General features: G+C 37.9%; 1 protein-coding gene across 1 annotated transcript; it reads right to left on the bottom strand.

Moving 5' to 3' along the window:
• Positions 1-19065: 19065 nt before the first annotated feature.
• On the bottom strand, positions 19066-20354 carry LOC130855576 (protein LSM14 homolog B-like). The gene has a single exon (XM_057739368.1). It carries the CDS (start codon positions 20134-20136, stop codon positions 19243-19245), a length of 894 nt encoding a protein of 297 aa, XP_057595351.1. The 5' UTR covers positions 20137-20354; the 3' UTR covers positions 19066-19242.
• Positions 20355-25144: the final 4790 nt, after the last annotated feature.

Below are 25144 nucleotides of genomic sequence, written 5' to 3'. Positions count from 1 at the left end.
ATTATTCCAGTTATAGGGAACAGTCAGAGTAGATTTAGCATAATTCATACGGGCACTAGGATTTAGGTTGGCAAATGAGCATTAGGTTCAACTTAAAGTCACCAGCTACATTAGCCTCTAAGAAAAGAATCAGCCTGTCCTTTGAAGCTTTGAAGCCAGGCATCAACTTCTCCTCTCTAGCTATGGAAGTCCTCAATGTCATCATATTTTAACAGAAGGCTTTTTTTTTTTTTTTTTTTTGGCATTGAAAATCTGCTTTTCATTGCCGTCACCTTTGTGAATTAGCTAGGTCCTCTGGATAACTTGCTGCAGCTTCTACATGAGCTCTTGCTGCTTCACCTTGCACTTCTATGTTATGGAGATGGCTTCTTTCCTTAAACCTCATGAACCACTCTCTGCTAGCTTCAAACTTCTCTTTGTATCTTCCTCACCTCTCTTAGCCTTCATAAAATTGAAGAGAGTTAGGGCCTTTCTCTGGATTAGACTTCAGCTTAAGGGAAAGTTGTAGCTGGTTTGATTTTCTCTCCAGGCCACTGAAACCTTCTGCATATCAGCAATAAGGCTGTTTTGCTTCATTAACTGTGTGTTACCTGGAGTAGCACTTTTTAATATCATTAAAGTATTTGTCCTTTGCATCTACAATCTGCCTAACTGTCTGGTGCAAGAAACGTAGCTTTGGGCCTATCACAGCTTTGGACATGTCTTCCTCACTAAACTTAATCTTTTCTAGCTTTTGATTTAAAGTGACAGACATTAAATTCTTCATTTCACTTAAACACTTAGAGACCATTGTATGGTTATTCACTTAAACACTTAGAGGCCATTGTAGAGTTACTAATAGCACATGTATTGTTGTGTCTTAGGGAATAGGAAGGTGGGAGGAGGAGAGAGATGGGGGGGCAGCCAGTGGGTGGTACAGTCAGAACACACAGAGCCTTTATCTATTAAGTTCTGCCATCTTATATGGGCATGGTTCCTGGTGCCCCAAAATAATTACAAAGTAACATCAAAACTCACTGATCACAAATCACCATAACAAATATAATAATGATGAGAAAGCTTGAAAAAATGAGGGAGTTACCAAAATGTGACACAAAAACAAAGTGAGCAAATGCTGTTGGAAGAATGGCATCAATAGACTTGCTCCATGCAGGGTTGCCACAAAACTTCAATTTATAAAAAATGCAGTATCTGCAAAGCATAGTAAAGTGAAACACAATGAAGGGGGGTCTGCCTGTTTACTGGCCAAGCGGAAGAGTGCTGAAAGGTGAGAGTGGAGGGAAACACACAGAAAGACTAATGGTAAAGCTCTGTGGCATCGGTAAGAAATCTGGATTGTGTTTAAAATGTGATATGAGGCCCTTTGCGACCTTTGAAGCAAGGGAGTCACATCTTCCAAATTTTGTCTAAGAAAAGATTGCTCTGCTGAATTTTGCTATTATGGACTCAGGCAATAAATTAGAAGTGTTAGATTAAACTGCATGTTGCGAGCATACATTTTATAAAAGCAAGCATCCGAAGGTTATTTGGTCATAGGACATGTTTTGCAAAGGCAGCACTAGATTGGGAATCAAGACACCTGTGTTTCAGGTATGCTTATTTATATATTGAAATCAAAGGCATGTAGAGATATCTGTGTATACTGAGAAAGGCTTGAAAAAGACTTATGAATACTATTCTTACAGAAAAGAAAGCTAGAAGGTAAGTGTGGGGAAGGATTACTGGATTACTGAAGGCATCATTTTAGACTTAATTGGGAGGCAATATCATGCATTATATCCAAGACTGAGAAGAAAATGGATAATACGGCCCATGCTTAGCAAAGCATGGGAGGTGAAACTGAAGGATTGGAGATTTTTTAATGGAAAGAAAGAAGTTGCTATGAAATCCCTTTTGAAGGCTCCCTGCAAAAGTCAGATTCACTTGAAAAAAGAAAAAAAGAAAAACAAAACTTTCCTGTGAATCATGGATTGTGATTTTTGTGTAAACTAAATACTTCCAGTAAATTACAATAGAAGAATTTAAGATTTTTGAAAATAAATCACTTCCCTTACCTTTGAAGTTAACAATTTCTAAACTATTCTGGTGTTGAACGCCATGTTTGTTTGTTTTCCCCACTCATGTTTACTATCTTCAGTCTTTCCCAAATTTTATGTATTGTTAATATTTGATTGGCAGACAAATATTTCTCACTGCTTTTTATCTTAATCTGCTGATTGGAAAGACAGAACTTATTGCCATCTTGGAAATATGTTTGAAATTTTTGTTACTTTACACAACAAAAACTAGCATAAGCCAATGTTATAAGGTACATAATTGTAGCTCAGATACAATGTTCAGTCTCTCTGGTTTCATTAATCACATGCTTATAATAGCAGAGACAGTACTTCCAAACTTACATAAAAAACTTTAAAACTATTTATTATCCCTATCTTTATCATCATGTGCTGTATTCAAACTTGAAGACCTATCTATCAACTGTGTTTTGCAATTGTTAAATTGCAGGGTTTTTTTTGGGGGGTGGGGGTTAAATTCTTTTCTAGGAAAATTTAAAATGCTCTATTTATTGGTCCGCACTATTACATCTCATCTCTTTCATGGCCAAAAGAGGGGTTCTGACCTTCCTCTGGGACCATGGAACAAATTAAACCAATTGAGCCCTAGAGAACTCATCCCCAGTTTATAAGCTCATTAGTAATGTGCACTAAGCAAATTAAGGGGATGGCAACTCCTTACCTTTGTGACTATTTTACACATGGTGCTAAATCAGATGTTTGAAAATCTTTAGTGAGTTTCATCCAGTGCACTCAAACCATTATTTTATCAGAGGTAGATTAGTGGAACAATGGTGATGTTTAACGTCTTCCTATTGGAACCCATACAGTACAGTGGAAAGAATACAGGAATTAGAAAGTCCAAGTTTTGCTTCTCACTCCACTATTTTTGAAATATATATGTCTGGGAAAACCACTAAATGTTCATTAAAAATTGTTAATGTATTAGGTAGCTATTACTTGACAGGTACCATTCTTAGTGATGGAGATGCAAGGACAAGCAGAGACCCTAGCCCCTTACCTCTAAATCCCCTCACTACCTCCAGGGACTGACTCAAGTAAATGACATATCATAACCCAGGGCACAAAGTGTGTAATATGGATATACAGACCTTGTAACTCAGGACCAAACCTATTTTGTTAACCATTTTATCTCCAACAATATGGCTGGCATTTGTAAGGGATTTGATAAGTAATTTTAGATAAAAGAATCAGAAAATACATCTCTCATTTAAATTTCATCTGAATTAATGAATGAGTGTTAAATTCTGCTTGAAGGAAACCTGATGATAAATCAGGTAAAGATCAGTATGATTTTCCGAAGAATAGAAGCTTTCTAGGAGAAGAAAGAATGTGGGCAAATTCATGGAAACCTGAGGCATGAGCATGTGTTGGGCATTAAGGAAATAATAAAATCATGTTACAAGACCACATAATTCTTAGCAAGGAATGGTGGAATGGAGCTGGAAATGAAAGAACTAGATGGTGAAGAATTTTATATTTCACAGTAAGTACCTCTTTCATTAGAGCTTAAAATACATGCTAGTTTAAGTTATTTCTTTTTTCACCTCCAAACAAGAATAATTTGAGGTGCTTTGCATGGGTTAGTTTATGGGTGTAAAGTCGGAGAATTTATTTAAGTACATTTAAGAAATGCTATTTAAATACTAGGACATTATTTTCTTTGAATATTGGAGAATAAAACAACTGGGGTCTTAAATATACAAAAGAGTGGCAAAAATTGCATAGGAATAAGGGATGAAAGATTTAGTGCACTATTCTGTTTTCACTTAATAAATACAAAATAGTTTATATTTATAATTATGAGACCATGTTGCCTCATCTTTATTGTTTTCATTTTTGCTATAATTATGTTTGTATGACTGAAATAAAGGACAAGTATAATGTATTTTCCCTAATAATGCACTTTGTCAAGGTTTAAATTGTTAATTGACATTTCTGATGATTCTAATTTCTGGTTAATAGTGTGTCAGTGTTTTGGGGTGAATTACTTAAGTCCTTGGTGTCATGGGTTCTTATTTATATCATGTAAGGCATTGGATAGAGAGAGATTGTTTTTAGGCAAAACAAAATAAAAATTGAAATGTAAATATTTTGAAGTGGAATTCAGAGTATAGAGGTTAAACTAATTGGTTTTGAATCCCACTAATTATTATGATCCTTAATTATGTAGATTAGGTTAAATTTTCAAGAAAATTGCCTATTGAAAGCATCTTTTTCTGAAAATATTTATTTTATTCTTTGTATTATAATCCAATAGTATTTTAATTCATTTTATTGAGGCATATTTGATTTACAGTTTTGTGTTAATTTCTGCTATATAGCAATGTGATTCAGTTTATATATATATACATTCTTTTTCATATTCTTTTCCATTATAGTTTATCACAAGATATTGAATTTAGTTCCCTGTGCTCTATAGTAGGACCTTGTTGTTTATCTTCTAAATAAAGTAGTTTGTATCTGTGCAGACCCCCTGCCCCCAGCAAGCGCAAATCTGTTCTCTACATCTGTGAGTCTGTTTCTGTTTCATAGATAAGTTCACTTGTGTCCATATCTTGAATTTCACATATATGTGACATTATATGATATCTGTCTTTCTCTGTGTGACTTACTTCACTTAGTATGATAATCTCTAGGTCCATTCATGTTGCTGTAAGTGGCACTATTACATTCTTTTTTATGCGTGAATGTTATTCAATTGTAAATCTGTACCACATCTTCTTTATCCATTCATCTGTTGATAGACATTTAGGTTGTTTCCATGTCTTGGCTATTATAAATAGTGCTGCTATAAACACAGGGGTGCATGTATCTTTTTGAATTACAGTTTTATACAGATATATGCCCAGGAGTGGGATTGCAAGATCATATGGTAACTCTTAATTTTAGTTTTTTAAGGAAACTTCATATTGTTTTCCAGGTGGCTACACCAATTTACATTTCCACTAACAGTGTAGGAGGTTTCCCTTTTCTCCACACCCTCTCCAGCATTTGTTATTTGTAGATTTTTTTAATGATGGCCATTCTAACCAGTGTGATATGGTACCTTATAGTAGTTTTCATTGCATTTCTCTAATAATGAGTAATGTTGAGCACTTTTCATGTTCCTGTTGGCCATCTTCTTTGGAGAAATGTCTATTGAGATATATTGCCCATTTTTTGATTCGGTTGTTTGTTTTCTATAATTTTAATTGGGGTGTAATTGTTTTACAATGTTGTTAGTTTCTGCTATACAGTGAAGTGAATTAGCTATATGTATACATATGTCCCCTCTTTTTTGGATTTCCTTTCCATTTAGGTCACTACAGAACATGAAGTTGAGTTCCCTGTACAATACTGCAGGTTCTCATTAGTTATCTGTTTTATACATATTAGTGTATATATGTCAATCCCGATCTCCCAATACATCCCACTACCCATCCCCCCTTGTTGTCCATATGTTTGCTCTCTATGTCTGTGTCTCTATTTCTGCCTTGCAAACAGGTTCATATGTACCATTGTTCTAGATTCAACATGTATGCCTTAATATATATTTGTTTTTCTGTTTATGACTTACCTCACTCTGTATGACAGTGTCTAAGTCCATCCACATCTCTACAAATGACCCAATTTCATTACTTTTTATTGCTGAATAATATTCTATTGTACATGTGTATACATACCATATCTTCTTTATTCATTCCTCTGTCAATGAACATTTAAGTTGCTTCCATGACCTGGCTATTGTAAATAATGCTGCAATGAACATTGGGGTGAATGTGTCTTTCTGAATTATGGTTTTCTCTGAGAATATGTACAGTAGTGGGATTGCTAGGTCATATGGTAGTTCTATTTTTAGTTTTTTAAGGAACCTTCAAGTTGCAGTATCAATTTATATTCCCACCAACAATGCAAGATGATTCCCTTTACTCCACAACATCTCCAGCATTTATTATTTGTAGATGTTTTGATGATGGCCATCTGACTGGTGCGAGGTGATAACTCACTGTAGTTTTGATTTGCATTTCTCTAATATTTAGTGATGTTGAGTATCTTTTCATGTGTTTGTTTGCCATCTCTTTGTCTTTGGAGAAATATCTATTTAAGTCTTCTGCCCATTTTTCGATTGGGTTGTATGATTTTTGATATTGAGCTGCATGAACAGTTTGTATATTTTGGAGATTAATCCTATGTCTGTTGCTTCATTTGCAAATATTTTCTCCCATTCTGAGGGCTGTCTTTTCATATTGTTTATGGTTTCCTTTCCTGTACAAAAACTTTTAAGTTTCCTTAGGCCCCGTTTGATTATTTTTGTTTTTATTTTCTTTACTCTGGGAGGTGGGGCAAAAAAAGATCTTGCTGTGATTTATGTCAAAGAATGTTCTTCCACAGTTTCCTCTAAGACTTTTATACTGTCCAGTCTTACATTTACGTCTTTAATCCATTTTGAGTTTATTTTTGTGTATGGTGTTAGGGAGTGTTCTAATTTCATTCTTTCGCATGTAGCTGTCTAGTTTTCCCAGCACCACTTATTGAAGAGACTGGCTTTTATCCATTGTATATTTTTGCTTCCTTTGTCATAGATTAGGTTACCATAGGTGCATGGGTTTATCTCTGGGCTTTCTATTCCATTCCATTGATCTATATTTCTGTTTTTCTGCCAGTACTATACTGCCTTGATTACTGTAGCTTTGTAGTATAGTTTGAAGTCAGGGAGCCTGATTCCTCCAGCTCCATTTTCTCAAGATTTCTTTGGTTATTTGGAGTCTTTTGTATCTCTATATAAATTTTAAGATTTTTTGTTCTAGTTCTGTGAAAAATGCCAAGGGTATTTTAAAAGGATTACATTGAATCTGTAGATTGCTTTGAGTAGTATAGTCATTTTCATAATACTGATTTTTCCAATCCAATAACATGGTATATCACACCATCTGCATTGTCTTCGATTTCTTTCATCAACATCTTGTAGTTTTCTGAGTACAGGTCTTTTACTTCCTTAGGTTTTATTCCTAGGTATTTTATTCTCTTTGTTGTAGTAGTAAATGGGATCGTTTGCTTACCTTCTCTTTCTGATCTTTTGTTGTTATTGTATAGGAATGCAATAGATTTCTGTGCATTAATTTGATATCCTGAAACTTTACCAAATTTATTGATTAGCTCTAATAGTTTCCTGGTGGCCTTTTGAGGATTTTCTATGTATAGTATCATGTCATCTGCAAACATTAACAGTTCTACCTCTTCTTTTTCACTTTGGATTTCTTTTATTTATTTTTCTTCTCCAATTCCCATGGCTAAGACTTCCAAAACTATGCTGAATAATAGTGGTGAGAGTGGACATCCTCATCTTGTCCCTGATCTTAGAGGAAATTCTTTCAGTTTTTCACCATTGAGAATGATATTTTCTGTGGTTTTGTCATATATAGCCTTTATTATGTTGAGGTAGGTTTCCTCTATACCCACTTTCTAGAAAGTTTTTATCATAAATGGGTAGTGGATTTTGTGAAAAGCTTTCTCTGCATCTATTGAGATGATCATATGGTTTTTATTCTTCAATTTGTTAGTATGGTGTATCACATTGTTTGATTTGCACATATTTAAGAATCCTTGCATCTCTAGGATAAATCCTACTTGATTATGGTGTATGATCTTTTTAATGTGTTGTTGGATTCTTTTTGCTAGTATTTTGTTGAGGATTTTTACATCTATATTCATCAGTGATATTGATCTCTAATTTTCTTTTTTAATGATATCTTTGTCTGGTTTTGGTATCAGGGTGATCATGGCCTCAAAGAATGAGCTTTGGTGTGTTCCTCACTCTGCAAATTTTTGGAAGAGTTTGAGGAGGATGGGCAATAACTCTTCTCTAAATGTCTGATAGAATTTGTCTGTTAAGTCAATTGCATCTGGACTTTTGTTTGTTGCAAGATTTTTAATCACAGTTTCAATTTAATTATATGTGATTTGTCAGATTATATTTTCTATATCTTCCTGGTTCAGTCTTGGAAGATTATACCTTTCTAAGAATTTGTCCATTCTCCCAGGTTGTTCATTTTATTGGCATATAGTTGCTTATAGTAGTCTCTTATGATCCTTTGTATTTGTTTGGTGTCCATTGTAACTTCTTTTTCATTTCTAATTTTACTGATTTGAGTTCTCTCCCTCTTTTTCTTGATGAGTCTGTCTAAAGATTTATCAATTTTCTTTATCTTCTCAAAGAACCAGCTTTTAGTTTTATTGATCTTTGCTATTGTTTTCTTTGTTTCTATTTTGTTTATTTCTGCTCTGATCTTTATTATTTTTTTCTTCTAATAACTTTGGGGGTTTTTTTTGTTCTTCTTTCTCTAATTGCTTTAGGTGTAATGTTAGGTGGTTTATTTGAGATTTTTCTTGTTTTTTGAGGTAGGAATTTGTTGCTATAAACTTCCCTCTTAAAACTGCTTTTGCAAAAAAAAAAAACAAAAACAAAAAAACAAACTGTTTTTGCTACCTCTCACAGATTTTGGGTCATCATATTTTCATTGTCATTTATCTCTAGGTATTTTTTGATTTTCTATTTGATTTCTTCAATTATCTCTTGGTTATTTAGTAGCATATTTTAGCCTCCATATGTTTGTGTTTTTTTAAGGTTTTTTTTTTCTTCTTGTAATTGATTTCTAATCTCATAGCATTATGGTCTGAAAACATGCTTGATATAATTTCAATTTTCTTAAATTTTCTGAGGCTTGATATGTGACCCAAGATGTGATCTATCCTGGAGAATGTTCAGTGTGCACTTGAGAAGAAAGTGTAGTCTGCTGTTTTTGGATGAAATGTCCTGTAAATATCAATTAAATCTATCTGGTCTAATTTGCCATTTAAAGCTTGTGTTTTCTTATTAATTTTCTGTTTGGATGATCTGTCCATTGGTGTAAGTGAGGTGTCAAAGTCTCCCATTGTTATTGTGTTACTTTTAATTTACTCTTCTATAGCTGTTAGCATTTGCCTTATGTATTGAGTTGCTGCTATGTTGTGTGCATATATACTTATAATTATTATATATTATTATTGAGTTAATCCCTTGATCATTATACAGTGTCCATCCTTATCTCTTGCTAAAATAAGCAAGGACAAGGATGTATTTTTTTTTAAGTCTATTTTAAGAGACATGGATGTCTCTTTATTTTAAAGTCTATTTTAGGGATTTCCTTGGTGGTCTAGTGGTAAAGAATCTGTCCTGCAATGCAAAAGATGCAGATCCAATTGCTGGCCAGGGAACTAGGATCCCACATGCCACGGGGCAACTAAGCCTGTGCACCACCACTACTGAGCCCACATGCCTCAACTAGAGAGCCCATATACTACAAACTACACATACCATGCACTCTGGAGCCTGCATGCCACAACTACAGAACCCATGTTCCCTGGAGCTTGTGCACCACAACTAGAGAGGAGAAAACTCACACCACAACTAGTAGAAGCCTGCATGTCATAACAAGAGAGAATTTCATGAGCTGCAGCAAAGAGCCTGTATGCTGCAACAGAAGATCCCACATGCCTCAACAAAGATCCCACATACTCCAATGAAGACCCAATGCAGCCATAAATAAAAATAAATAAATAAAATAAAAATTAAAAAAAAATAATAGTCTGTTTTATCTGATATGTGTATTATTACTCCAGATTTCTTTTGATTTCCATTTTCATGGAATATCTTTTTCCATCCCCTCACTTTCAGTCTGTGTGTGTCCCTAGGTCTGAAGTGGGTCTCTTGTAGACAGCATATATGTCTTATTTTTGTATCCATTCAGCCACTCTGTGTCTTTTCATTGGAGCATTTAATCCATTTATATTTAAGGTAATTATTGATATTTATGTTTGCATTATCATTTTCGTAATTTTGTTTTTTTGGTAGGTCTTTTTCTTCTCTCAGGTTTTCTGCTTAGAGAAGTTTCTTTAGCATCTGTTGTAGGGCTGGTTTGGTGGTGCTGAATTCTCTTAGCTTTTGCTTATCTGTAAACCTTTTGATTTCTCCATCAAATCTGAGTGAGATCCTTGCTGGATAGAGTAATCTTTGTTGTAGCTTTTTCCCTTTTATCACTTTAAAAATATCCTGTGACTCCCTTCTGGCTTGCAGGGTTTCTGTTGAAAAATCAGCTGATAACCTTATGGGGATTCACTTGTGTGTTATTGTAGCGCTTCCCTTGCTGCTTTTAATATTTTTTCTTTGAATTTAATTTTTTTTTTTTTTTTTTTTTTTTTTTTGGCCAAGCTGAATGGCATGTGGGATCTTCCCTGACCAGGGATTGAACCCATGCCCCCTGCAGTGGGTGCATGTAGTCTTAACCACTGGACCACCAGGGAAGGCCTGAATTTAATTTTTGTTAGTTTTATTAATATGTGTCTCAGTATGTTTCTCCTTGGGTTTATCCCATATGGGTATCTCTGTTTTCCTGGACTTGATTGACTATTTCCTTTCCCATGTTAGGGAAGTTTCGACTATAATCTCTTCAAATATTTTCTCAAAACCTTTCTCTTTTTCTTCTTCTTCTGGGACCCCTATAATTTGAATGTTAGTGTGTTTAATATTGTCCCAGAGGTCTCTGAGACTACTCTCAATTCTTTTCATTATTTTTTCTTTATTCTTCTCTGCAGCAGTTATTTCCACCATTCTACCTTTCAGCTCACTTATCCATTTTTCTGCCTTAGTTATCCAGCTATTGATTTCTTCTAGAGTATTTTTAATTTCAGTTATTGCATTGTTCATCACTGTTTGTTCTTTAGTTCTTCTAGGTCCTTAAACATTTCTTGTATTTTCTTCATCTATTTCTGATATTTTGGATCATCTTTATTATCATTACTCTGAATTCTTTTTCATGTAGATTACCTATTTCCTTTTCATATATTTGGTCTTGTGGGTTTTTACCTTGTTCTTTCATCTACAGCATATTTCTTTGTCTTCACATTTTGTTTAACTTACTGTGTTTGGTGCCTCCTTTCTGCAGGCTGCAGAGTTGTAGCTCCTCTTTCTTCTGGTGTATCCTCCCAGCAGACACTTCACCAGTGGGTGATGTTGATCCAGTGGCTTCTGTAGGCTTCCTGGTTGGGGGGACTGGTGTCAGCATCTTGGGGGTAGAGCTGGATCTTGTTCCTCTGATGGGAAGGGCCACATCAGGTGGTGTGTTTTGGGGTGTCTATGAACTTAGTTTGACTTTAGTCAACCTGTCTGCAAATGGGTGGAGTTGTGTTCCTGTCTTGCTAGTTGTTTGGCGTAAGGTGTCCTACACTGGAGTTTGCTGGCCATTGGGTTGAGCCGGGTCTTGGTATTAAAATAGAGACCTCTGGGAGAGCTCTTGTGGATTAATATTCCCTGAGGCTGGGAATTCTCCAGTGGTCCAGCATCCTGGACTTGGCTCTCCCACCTCAGAGTCTCAGGCCTGACTCCTGGCTGCAGAACCAAGACCGTGCAAGCCTCATGGCACAGAAAAACAAAGAACAAAAAGAAAAGCAAATGAACAGACAAACAAAACCCCCAAGACAAATGGTAAAAGGAAAACCAAACAGACAAAAACACAGAAAGAAACACACACACACACACACACACACACACACACAAAGAGAGCAAGCAAACAAATAAATAAACCCCAAAATGAAAATAAATAATAAAGACTAAACTAACAAAAACAAAAACAAAAAAAAATGCAAAACAGAAAGAAAACTAAAAAAAAAAAGGCAAAGAAAGCATAAAACATACACACAAAAACAATAAAAAAGATAAAGCAAAACAAAACAAAGAAAACAAAAGAAAAAACACAAAACAGCAAAAAAACTAGAAATAGAAAAATATAAAATATAGTTTAAAAAAAAGAGAAAAAGCCAAAGAAAAGAAAAAACAAAAATAAGGAAACAACACAAAATAATGAAAAGTAAAAATAGAAAAAAAAATTAAAAATAGAAGCATAGAAAAGAAAAGAAAAAATAAATTAAAAATAAAAATTAAAATAGTAATAAAAAAGAACAACAGAACAAAACAAAACAATAATATAAATGATAATAATATTTTACTTGGGTCTCAGCTGTCAGTGTCCTTGACCTCACAGTGAGCCACAGCCAATCCCTGCATTCCCAGGCAGTCCTCTGATACTTCTAGGTAGGTTTGTGGACCTGCTGTGGATATTGTGGAGCCAATTCAGACTCTTATCTGGCCTTACTCCCATGTGTATGTGCCCCCAAAGTCCTCAGCCTCGACTGTGGGAACACATTGTCTATTCATATATTTCACAGATACAGAGTTTACCAAGCCAATTGCAGGAATTTAACCATGGAGTTCAGCTTTGGTTTTGACCCCACGTCTGTGTGCCCTCAGGCATCTGTTCCCCACCCAGGCAAGAGGGGGTTAAAGCAGCAGCTTATTAGGACAAACTTACTCGGGCCGGGGAGAGGGATATGGCAGTCACAACTGGGGTGTGCAGGGAATATCTGTGAAGACAGAGGCTGGGAGGAAGTTGCTACAGCCTGAGGCATGCTGTGCCTTCTCCTGGGGAAGTTGGCCTGGATCACAGAAATCTTGGCGGTGGTGGGCTGCACAGGGCCGTGGTGGGCTGCACAGGGTCCTGGGAAGGTGGTGGCAGTGACCTGTGTTTGCACACAGGACACTTGGTGGCAGTGGTGGCAGCCATTACCAGCCTCCTGGGTCCAAGATAATAGCTTCACCTTGTGCCTATGACTGGAGCTCATGTAGGCAGTGCCCTGCACTCTGTGAGCACACATAGAAAGAAGTTCCTATGGTGGGCCTGCCCCTCTCTTCACGCAGCCCACCACAACAGTCCCTTGCCTCTCCAGCAGGCCCAGGCTTCTTCCCACTCTCTCCTGACTAGCTGTGGTGCACTGCCCCCCTCAGACTGTCTTCATGCAGACAACTCCAGTTCTCTCCCTGGGGTCTGACCTCCTAAGCCCAGGCCACAGCACCCTGGCCCCACCCATCCAGGCAGGTGAGCAGACGAGCGTCTCAGGCTGGCAAGTACTGTTTGGCACCAATCCTCTGTGTGGGAATCTCCACTCTGCCCTCCACACTCCTGTTGTTGCCCTCTCCTCTGAGGCTCCAAAGCTCCCCCCTCCTGTCCCTGCCACTGAGGCGGCTTCCTAGCGAGTGGAAACTTTTTCTCCTTCACAGCTTCCTCCCAGAGGCTCAGGTCCCATTCTCATTCATTTGTCTCTCTTTTTTTTTTTTTTATTTTGTCCTACCCAGTTATGTGGAGATTTTCTTGCCTTTCTGGAAGTCTGAGGTCTTCTGCCAGTGTTGACTAGGTGTTCTGTGGGAGTCATTCCACATGTAGATGTATTTTTGATGTATCTGTGGGGAGAAGACGAGCTCCGCCTCTTACTCCCCCACCATCATGAAAGTTCTGTATCCATTGATATCATCTTGTTCCCTGTGGAGCAGATGTCTTTACCATACAAAACATGAATCCTCAATGGCAAGGATTAGTAGCAAGGACTACTAATTAATAGCAAGGACTCTCAAATTTGTCATAACATCATGATTTTTTTTAAATACTAAAATACAAAATTTTATTAATAAAATACTAAAATATTTTAGTATTTGAAGTAGAATCTAATTAATGAACAAAAATGTTCTGAGGGCTTACTAATGCCTGATGCTTAATGCCAAGTATAGTATTTTGCCATGTTAGCACCTCACATTTATGTAATATTTTCAGTTTATAAAGTACAATCTGTCATTCCTTCGTATCTGCAGGGCATTGATTCCAGGACCCCTGAGGCTACCGAAATCTGCAGATGCTCTCATGTCCCTTATATAAATTGGCTTAGTATTCACACGTAACCTACACATATCCTCCTGCATACTTTAAATCATCTTTAGATTACTTATCATACAATAACATCATGATTTTAAGATATTGCTCATGATATGCAATATTTATTACTATTGCAGACCTTACAATGTAGTTCTTGAAATTACATGTTTCAATCAACCACAACTGAATTTGACATCAAGCTATGTTGTTTGTATCTAAGTGAGTTGGGATCAGTTTTTTTTTTTTTTTTTTTTTTACTATTTCTAAGTCTTAAACTCAAAGAGTAGTATATATTAAATAATACATGTGCAAAACTTTTATGACACGTAGTAAGTGCTTGGTAAAAACATGGCTATTAGAACACTACAGTGTTAAAATATTATAATCTCCTAAAGGATTTCCATTTACCAAAATGTATTTGATTGGAACCATTTGTACAATGTCATTTTTACTGAAGTCTTTTAGGACTTCGGATCCTGTTGTATTCCTTATATGTATTTCAAAGAGAGGTTGATTATATACATATATTTTTTCAACACCCTTTAGAGAAGAGATAATAAATATAGATGATTATACATTCCCCAAATCACAAAATAGTCTGTGAGAGAAGAGCTCTATGGTCAATAATTTTGTTAAACAACACATAAAATCTCCCCCTGCAGAAGATTAGTATTTTTAAATGATTCTTGCCATAAATAAAATTTTAAGCCAAAATTTCTCAAAATGATTTGTCCAATAAATTTTCTGCCCTATCCTATGTTGTGTGTGTGTGTGTGTTTATGTGATAATAGTTATAGCTATTACCCTATTATGGGAATGCTAAAAACACATCTAATTATCCTTCTTTCCTACTCCACACCTACAAGGTTTTCTAATAACACCAGAATACAATCCAGTCTCCCCATGGTTTACCAAGAACCAGAAGTTCAAGCTCCTGGTATCTCTTTCTTTATCTTCTCCCTGATTTTCTGCAAATTCATTCCACTGCAACCACATAGAGTGCTTCTGCCTTAGAGTTTTTTCCTCTCTGGTATCAATGCCTAAAATGCATTTTCCTCAGATGATTGCAGTTTTATTTAAATCTCTCCTCAAAATTCATTTTACCATCCTATTTATAATAACATTCATGTAAAGTTCACTTGTCTTCTACCTCATTTATTTTTCTTTATAGTATTCATCACAAACTACCTGAAAATAGATCCAATATTTATTTCATTGTTTTCTGCCTTCCATCAAAATCAGAAACACAAATTTCATGAGAACAATTACTCATGGCCACCTTGTTCATTGTTATACACATCAATACCTAAAATGTGACTAACACATAGTAGAACTGAAACACTTATGAAATTTTTGGCACTCAGCTGATCAAAATTTATAATTTAATGAAAAGTTACACCTCAAACAACTACATACACAGTTTAAAGGGATTTAAATGAAATTAGTTTTGAGTTACGTATGAGGGTGTCAAAATTATCCATACTCTCACTGTGGCTGCAGAATTTATAGAAGTTTTAATATAACTGGAGTGCAGATAATTTTTGACTCACCCTGGTATATTTTAACTTCTCTATGAGTTAAGTGAGATACACATAACTTGGCACTCATAATTTTAAATTTGAGGTAGGAAAAATCTATCTTTTTTAATGCTCATCTAATGAGAGAGATGATACTGAGTAAAGGGAGAAAAATTATGTCTTGGTTTATTTACAATATAATAAAATGCTAGAAAAATGACGCAAAGAGTACTATAGACACGACACATCACAAATACCTCTTTGTTTGTACAATCAGCCAGCTCTACACTGCTTTCATTACCATCCCAGATAACTTGGGATTATTAAGAAAAGCAGAATTCCAGAACATAACATACTCTAAACTCTCGCTGAAACAAGTCAGACAATTAATGTTTTGGGTTTTTTTTTTCCCAAGTACTATACTACAGTTGAAGTAACTGTTGTTAAGTTTAAGTTTCAAATGCTAACTCTACATATCTGATGAATCCAGGGACTTAAACAGTTACAGCAAACTGACATATTCTTATAAAATCCAGAATGTGCAATCTTTTACCCTCTATTTACTCAAAGGATAAGTTTTACAACTGTGTTATCACCACTAACTGAAGTTTATTTAAGAGACAGGATGCTTTTTGTTTTCTTTAAGGCATGACTTCCATAATAATTGATGCAAGAGAGACCCCTAGCAGTGTATACACATGCTGAACTCTTAAATCAAGGATGCTGGATTCATTCCCAACTAAAGGTTGTATCTACATTGATTAATCTTTTTTTGCCACCAAGGAAAGGAAATATTACACAAAGGGCACTCATGCTGACTTTTCCAAATATTCATGAAGTGATGTAATGTTTTGTAAAAATATAGGAGTGGTGCTTCACTTATTCACCCCACGCTGCCCAGCCAACACAAATGGAAGGAGTCATAGGTGGCAATAAAGCACAGCCTGGATCTTAAGATGAAATAATACTTGGCTGGGGACCGCAATCTTGAAAACCAAAATACCTCACCATTTTCCTCCTCCTGCCACAGATTCACAGAGGAGATGTGCAGAGAAGGGGTACAAGACAAAAATCTCCCTATTTTGTAGAATTAAACATGATATCCCAATCTTGTTGAATAGTCACTGTGTGCAGTTGGCAGACATGGATTGGATGGTCTCTGGGTGCCCTGAATCTGGACTCTTCAGATTGACACAAGAAAGATGGGAAAAGCAATTCCAAGAAAAAATATACCAAGGAGAAGGAAAGCACTGAGACACACATCAGAACCAGTCAGCTGTATACCCCAAATCTTCCACAGGATATATTTCATCCCAAATAGTAAAGAGCAGTCTGGGACCTTCTTACCACCCAAGAGATTGGTACAGAAATATTACAAAAAGAGAAAGGAAAATGACAGATTTCTACAGATTTGGTGGCCCAATGTTTCCCAATCACCTGAACTGACCCATGTTTCCAACAAAGGAATGAAAGGTAGAAGAAACCTTGCACTCTCCCAGAGGCCAAATTTTCCCCACTTTTTGTTCTTGATTTTTATCCCACTGGGCTTAAAAGCAAACTATGTTCAACCAGGAATATAGCTTTATCTGTAAGGGAAGGAGCTCAGCTGAGTCGACTGTCAGAGGGTCTTACCCAAACCTTCCCACATTGTTTATTCTTTACTCTCATTGGCCTAACACATATGTTCACCCAGAACAATGGCATATACATTTTAGCCACAGAGGCCTCTGAAGTGGAACACAGGAGAAGACAATAATTGAGTTTTCTTTAAGAACACACAAGCTATAGAATGAAGTTTATCCTCTAGCTTCTGTCTTGATTTCTGCAAACTCCTGTGTCTATCCCAGCTCTCTCTGCATGGGTCACACACATATATGTGTATAGAGGTAATGTGTGCCGTACAACAGAAAGATACCCTTCAGGTTCATCTCACCCCGTAAACTGACAGTGGGAACCTCTGTGAACCTCACAGAGGTTTCAAGTGAATCTATTAATTCTACAGTAAAATTAATGTTCCACAATATATGTAGAAGCATCTCCGTCACTCAATTTTCTTCTTTTCCTGCTCAGTGTAAGCCAGAGGAGGTGTCTATTTAGCGTCTGTGTGTCTGAATTAGCAGCTTCCTTTACCTTTTCCAGAGCACAGTCCCTTTCCTTGCCCACCTCTGAGTTCCCCAGCTCCAAACTTTTCATGTGATCCTCTTAGGGGCAGGAAGAGACCTAAGAATATAACAACACCAGCTCTCCATGAAAAAAAAACTTGTAACAATAAAACAAAATTTCAAAATTGTATGCAATAACAACTGCTTATAATCCAAACACCGATTTCTTTTTAAAAGAGAATTTTCCAGCAAATCAGTGTATCTAGAACTCCAAACAATTCAATTTAAAATCATACAAGAGAATTTGCCAAGTATCAAACTTTGCTAATAATTTTAAGAATCAAGGAATCGGGACCGAGAAGGGAGAGACCTGGCTTGTCCCATGTGCCTCCCTGGAGTCTTGCTTTCCACATCAGACAGGTTACCGCCAAAAATACAATGAGTTAAGTTATGAAACATCTAGGTCCTACAACACAGAGAGCTGTATAGTTTATGTGACATTCTCCATAAATTGTTTACCTAAGCAATCCTAATCCACAGACATTAAGGTCATTGCATAGACGGTGACTAGCATTGCTAATCTATTTTTTTAAAGGTTTGCTTGTTTATTTATAATTACAAGTTTCCATTACTCCAACAGAGCAGCCCCATTGCTATGTTCTAATTCTTAGCCATTAAGTCCTACAAAAATAAACCTAAGCTTTTACAGTAACTTAATCAATACAGAACTAAAACCTTTATACCTATTTAAAGGGATTTAGTTACCAAGGTGCTTATGTTCACCACAATGCCCTGTCAGGCAGAGGGCCGCATGCTGCTACTGAAGGTCTGACCCATGTGCTCATGCAACAAATTTATATTCCCCACCCTCCCTCCACCCACCAGTAAAACAAAAACAGAACTATTTACAATTGAGAGGAAATATGCTCTCGGTCAACTGACCTCACACACACAAAAAAAAGACTGGCTCATTTCCAAGTGGATGAAACACCAAACGGTGTTCGGCCAGAATCCAGCACTGACTGGCCCGGGCAGGGACTGGCAGGGCAGGGACGCCTCAGAGGGGCTGGTCCTGGGCGTTCACCCCCAACGGCAGTTCCTGTGGAAGCCACACTCCAAGAGACAGCTCCTAGCTCCCATTCAGGCCCCCTTTCCTGCACCTCCAGGACACCCCCAGCCCCGCCAGCCCGCTACCTTGACATCGTCGCTTGGGGGTGTCAGGGTCATCTGGTTTGCTTATACATCATGATCCCTGGGACACTCCACTTTCCCTGCCTGAGACCCCCTGCCCCCACATGCCCCCATGCTGGCCACACCTGGCTCCCAGGTCCCACCTGCAGCAGTGGGGGTGCCAGGCCGGCAGCCAGGCAAGTTACACAGACACGCTTGGCTGCACACTTGCCAAATGAGGTTTGGTTCCACTCTAAAGTCAAAGCTGTCCTCAAAGGTCACAACACGAGGATCACACTTTCGTTCTAGAAACCTTTCTGCAAAATACCAAAAATTCGAATCAGGCTGTGTACAACTAAAAAGGAAAAATAGGCCAAATACCTCAAAGAGGTTTCCCATACACACTTCCCCCAAACAAGTGGTTGTAACTCACACCACGTCCTAGTTCAGTTCAGTCCCAAACGTAAGTAGTAGCATGGGAATTCTCCAAACTCAGTAAACAAAGTGACCACGTCTCCCCAGTAAGTGCAGCGTTTTCCAGCATCCTCGTAGACACTGCCTGGCGTCTGCACTGCTCCGGCAAGAGCCTTCGGCTGCCTCCTTACATCCTGCCAGTCCCAGCTCTGTGGGAAGTCGGGTTACGATGGGTTGCACCGTTGCCCCTGCCCCCTCGAAATCCACCCCGGAAACTACGGCCACGAAGAAACCTTCCCGACACCCCAAAGGTCTCCGTGTTGAGCTTCCTCTCTTCAGCCCACGTTGTCCGCCTGGAACTGGTCTTGAGTTCAGAGGAGATGTTGTCAAAGAAGGACTTGGATTTGTCGTAATAGCAGTTGGGCCCCAGGTGGTCCTCCTCTGCAGGGGCCTCGTCACTCTGGGTCACCACCGCCAGGTCCTTGTCCTCCCCTTTCTCAGCTTTGTCATCTTTAAAATTCAGTTTCTTCTTAAATTCTTTGTCCAGCTCCTCTCGGTTGAACTGGGCGTTTGCACTCTCAAAATCAAAGTCGCCTTCAAACTTGATTGTGTTTTCCTTGACGTTAGTTGGACGGCTCTGCCCTCTGGAGCGATTCGTTGTTCGTCTGTTCCCTGATCGCTGCCTCTGAGGTCTTCTGTTCTCGTCATTCACCTGCCCTTGAGTTTGCACAGCTGCCAGCTGAACTACATCGCTGGCGGTCTTGCTGCTCGGTGGGGCCGGGCGCCCATTAAGCTGCATCCCCACAGTGCTCTTGCCAGGTAACTGCTTCTTGGTGTTCAGGTTATCAAGAGAACCAGTCTGGACAGCCTGCTCCACCATGGGGCTCTTGCCGACCTTGGAAGTGAGCTGATGTGGCTCTGAGGACATGTCAAGCTCTGAAACAGGTTGTGGAGATGGAGAAGAACTAGGGCTGGAAGCCGCGGCTGAGGCTGGAGGGCTTACCAACTTTTCTAAACCCAAGGAAGCGGCATACTGCTGGCTAAGCAGGGAGCTGGCGGCCAGCTGGCTGTAGGGGGGCATCCCTCAGAAGGGGCTGTAAGGCACGTGTGGCTGGAAGGAGGAGGCCGAGCCTGAGCCCAGGGAAGATTGAACGATAGCAGGGTCCTGCGGGAGCACGTGCTGAGCTTTCGGAGGTTCACACACAGTAATATCTTTGATATCACTTCCCCAGAAGATGATGTACTCATAAATCTCCTCTCTAGCGGGTGCAGGCCTATCTGTGAGACGGTCTTCAGTACCAAAGGACCTCACTTTGGTGAGTGCCACGGTGGAGTTGTCCGTGTCGATGGTGTAGAGGATGCCCTCGTAGCGGATCTGAGCCTTGGAGATGAGGCTGACCTTGCTGCCCAGGTACGGGGTGCCCGAGGAGCCGCTCACGGCGGCGGCCACCCGGCCGGGCCTCGCCCGCTCGCCTCCGCGCGGTCTCCTCGCCGCCCGCTCCTCCGCCTCGGCGCCTCCTCGCCGCCGCCGGAGGGTCTGCGCGGGGACCAGCGAGCGACGGCGCGCGGCCGGGGGCTGTCGCATTGCTAATCTATTTACCCACTTAATTATTATCATATTTGCAGTCGATTATATCCTCACCTGCCTAATTTTTCCCTTAAGTGTTCCCTCATCCAACAATCACAGAGGAAATTAAACACAGCCCCACTATTATAACTTTTTCCTACCTAGTCTACCATCTGACCTTAACCAATATCCCCTTATCACAGTTTTAAAAGATATCCTACAACATTTTGGGCAACAATTTATCCTAAAGGACATGTCTACTAATTCCCTAATGACCATCAGGATCTGAACCAAGCAATGGGAATAGGCATTCTCTTTATTAAGCATGGCATTTATGACCATATTACTCTATAGATCATCTGATATTCTTTGACCAGCTCATATATTCTTTTCCTACCACCATTCACAACTATTTGGTCCTATTTATATTGTTGATGGAGACACTTTTTTTAATCTATAATCTGTAATTTTCTATAGCCAAGTTCATATTACCCAGTTGATCCATTTTCATAGATGCTTAATAAAATGGGAGCTTCAAATAAGATGTTATTAAGTTTCCCAAAATATTGTCTTATCCTATGGTTAATCATTGACACAGTCGACTTTTTCTTTAATTTTGTCAGTGTACTTAAAAACCCTTGATTCACCATATTACTGAGGCAGAGAGATTAATATTGGACAAATCACATTTTAGTTAAAATTGCAATGCTCTTCCTGCCCAACAGTCAGGACATTTTCTCATGCATCATACATTCCCAGTGGCCAGGAAGGTTTATAGAATTCATTCTTCAAGAAATGTAGGATTTAAACTGGTTTGTGAACATAACATATATCACATGTCATATTATAAATTTTCATAGACACTGGCTTTCCAAAATTATATATAGTGTAGAAGACTAGGAAGCTCTACTTCACCCCATATAGTTTTATCTATATGTCAATGTGTTAAACTAATAATGGCATTAAACTAGTGTGTCTCTTTAGTCATCAAAATGGTAGTTATCTATACATATAGCATTTCAGCATCTTAAGAAGAGGTATTCCATCAAGATGGGGGATGGGGACTAGTATTGTTACTCTCCTAACACAGGTCTGTCCAATACCATCCGTCCAATACCACTGCACTAGGTCAGTTGAATTATTGTCTAGTTGCACCTGCTTACAAAATTTGCAGCTACTTTGGAATCTGTCCTCAACCCAAGTAATGCTTTTCATTCAATAATATCCAAAATTAGTAACATGCCCCCCCCCACCAATCATTAAACCTAAGAACCCAAGCCAATAATGATTCAATAGGCACCTGCTGGCATGTATCTCTAAAAGTACCTGTGTTGTTTAACAGAATGAATTTAACATTCAACAGTCACCTGAATCGCTCTCTGAATTTGGCTACCTGGACAGTCTTTTAGGTAATCAATAGCCTTATTTGCTTTAATTTTGCAGGTGAATATAAATCTTTTAGGTAGCAAAAGAAGCACAAGAAACATAATCTGGTCTTTAATTTTTCTTTTACTCCCATCCTTTTTTTTTTTTCCTTCAAATGTTTAGTCCTGATTTATCTAATATACTTCCCACATGTGGCAATTTAGCACTAGAAATGGAACTATTCCAAACAGAGATAGACTGTTAGGGTATAGTGCACTCCTGATTGCAAACTGTTAGTACAAAAGATTGATATAAGATAGGTTATTAATAATTTTTATGTTGATTACATAGTGGAATAATAGTTTGACTATACTGGCTTGAATAAATCATATTATTAAAGTTGATTTCACCTGTTTCTTTATTTTTTTTTTGAGTTTAAAGGTTGCATGCTATTTATTTATTTATTTATTTATTTATTTAGCTCTTTATTGGACTATGTTTGCTTTACACTCTTGTACCAGCTTTTGAGGTACACCAAAGTGAATCAGCTGTATTTATACATATATCCCCATATCCCCTCCTTCCCGTGACTCCCTCCCCCCATCCCTGTCCTGGCCCTCTAAGGCATCACCTATCATCAAGTTGATCTCCCTTTGTTATACAGAAACTTCCCACTAGCTATCTGTAGCTACTAGAACATTTCAAATTACAAACATGACTTGTATTTGTGGCTCACGTTATATTTCTATTGGACAGTGCTGGTCTAGATTTTACCAAAGCTGCTACCAATAAAAAGTAAATATAATTTTGGACTATATTTCCTTCTGCCTTGTATTTGCTATCAATCCACTTTGCTTGCTCACCCCAGGAGATGTCTATTTCCTCCAAATTTCCTTGGTAAGACTTGTTTCTAATAGTTTGCCTTAAATCTTTCACTAGTCTCTACTAAGAATGAGTAGTAACCCTTAAGTGTTTTATTCTCACCATATTTTTCCATCCCTTCATTTTACTTACTAAAATATTTAGATTCTTTAGACTGAAGGGCAATCCTGAACAGAGCACCCAGTCTGAGTGGACAAAAATACATCAGCTTGTCCAATCGGATCACCACACATCACAGATTTTATGCAGTATCAAGCTTTGCTCAACAGGCACAGGTGAAGCAGGCAGAGGTCTCAGGCTCCAGTGTGACATCCAAGGTTCTTCTGTTTCACTTTGGACATTACTCTGGCCCAGCGTAATAGCTGAGGTTTCTAATGTGCTTTATTAGTCATCTCATACAGAAGAAGCTATTTAATTTATGAAATATCACCCTTTAGACCCCAAAGATAGTTTATGTTACATTCTCCAAAGGGCTAATCTTTGTACGTATATATACTCTAATTGTCTTTACCATGTGCAGTCCTAAAGCAGAGACTTGGTATTAAGAGTATTCCATAAGCAAGAGCTATTGTCATCATAACTATTATTAGTCTGCTTACCCAGAAATCCAGTTACTACATTTAGAAAGAGTTTAGCCTATGTCACCACCAACTGTTCTTTTTCTGAAGGGAATTTCTCTGGCAATTAGGGAACAAAGGATCATAGGCCAACTGTTTTAAATTTTTTTCTTCCACGGAATTAGCTATAAATAATTAACAAAACTAATATTATTTATAAATGATGATAGGAATTATAAGAGGAAAAAGACAAGGCTACTTTAAGGTTTTCCACCGGGTGGTGTCCATAGTTCAGCGTATTTAAACTCATATTCATCTTAGACTCAGTTTCCGCTAATATGCTAATAGGTTCTTAAGGATACAGAAATCCACCATCTATTCAAACCCCCTTCCCTGTATGAAATTGGAATCTGAAATACAACTGCACAGTTACAGAATTTGGAAAATATTTGCTGTCTAGCCTCATTATTTTTCCCTTTCCTAGTTTCCATGCACACATATGTACACAAAAACACATATATTTATATATATATATATGTATGTATGTGTATATTATCAATTTGAATAAATATATGGTGGGGCATTAAGATGCATATATAGTAGAATGTGTACATGTATTAGATGCATATATATATATATATTTAATTTCCTTCTTTTATTCTCTACCTGGGCCTTTGTGTTTGCAACCCCAGATTAAGCTAAACACAAGCTTTGCCTTGGGACTATTTCCAGTTTTGCAAGTTGCTCACATTTATAACAGTAAACTTTCCATGCAAACTTCATATCCCTACATTTCCCCCACTTCCAATTACCTGCCATTTCTCAGTATATCTCTATCCCCAGCAGTGTCTCAAACTGTCTTTTTCATCCTGTGCTGAAATTTATTTTCCAGGATCTGGTGTTCCTTAGGCCTTTAACTCCTCTCTGGGACCAGCTCAAGTCTTCTCTGAGGGCAAGAAAAGAGGTTCCCATTAAACAAGCGTTTAAATGGGAAATAGGTGATCGCATCAAGAAGAGCTTGTTCAACAAGCTGGTTTTAATGTAACAGTAAGTATGTATGTGTGTGTGTGTGTATGTTTCCTGAAAGAACCTTAATAATATATAATAAAACAATACAATAAAGCAAGTACACTGTGTATCAATCATCTGTATATGCTGGTTTAAGCGTAGCCCTCGTGATAACAAAAATCTCTAGAAAGCTTTATAGACATACGTAATTAGAATATCATTTCCCACTTCGGGCCCAGTGAGAACACATTACACTTAATTGGATGTCAGTTGCCATATTTACCTAGCATATTTTTCAGTTTAGTGTTAATTAATCCATTTCATAGAAGGAGAAGTTGAAGCCTGATGTGAATGAACTGTTTATCTACAATACTTCAAGAGTAACAGGCATAAACTTGAGAAAGGCAAATTTCAGGCCATAATCCTAATGAGCAGATGAAGATGTCGCAGCAGGAGCCCGGAACCTCTGGGCATCCTGCGCATTGACTGTATGCTAATTTCACTCTCAGAGCCATTTCCAGAAGCTACAATGTAGCTGGACTGGGAAATATTTGTGCCACCTTCCCACAGAAGCCTGGTATATCTATGCTTTCTAGACATCTGGAGACAGATGAATCAGACCCAGAAAGAATTTCTGCAGATCCCAGTAAATAGTAAGTCCTGTTTTATAACGTAAAGATTATTAAAGCAGGTAGCTAGCCTCTCGTGTC

This window comes from Hippopotamus amphibius, chromosome 6 (genome assembly GCF_030028045.1).
Source record: "Hippopotamus amphibius kiboko isolate mHipAmp2 chromosome 6, mHipAmp2.hap2, whole genome shotgun sequence".
Taxonomy (NCBI): domain Eukaryota; kingdom Metazoa; phylum Chordata; class Mammalia; order Artiodactyla; family Hippopotamidae; genus Hippopotamus; species Hippopotamus amphibius.
Note: the sequence above shows the minus strand (reverse complement) of the source record. Positions and strands in the feature narration are given on the sequence as shown.

Excerpts from the sequence above, each read along its gene's own strand:
- LOC130855576 (XM_057739368.1), bottom strand. The coding sequence starts at position 20,136 with ATGCCCCCCTACAGCCAGCTGGCCGCCAGCTCCCTGCTTAGCCAGCAG.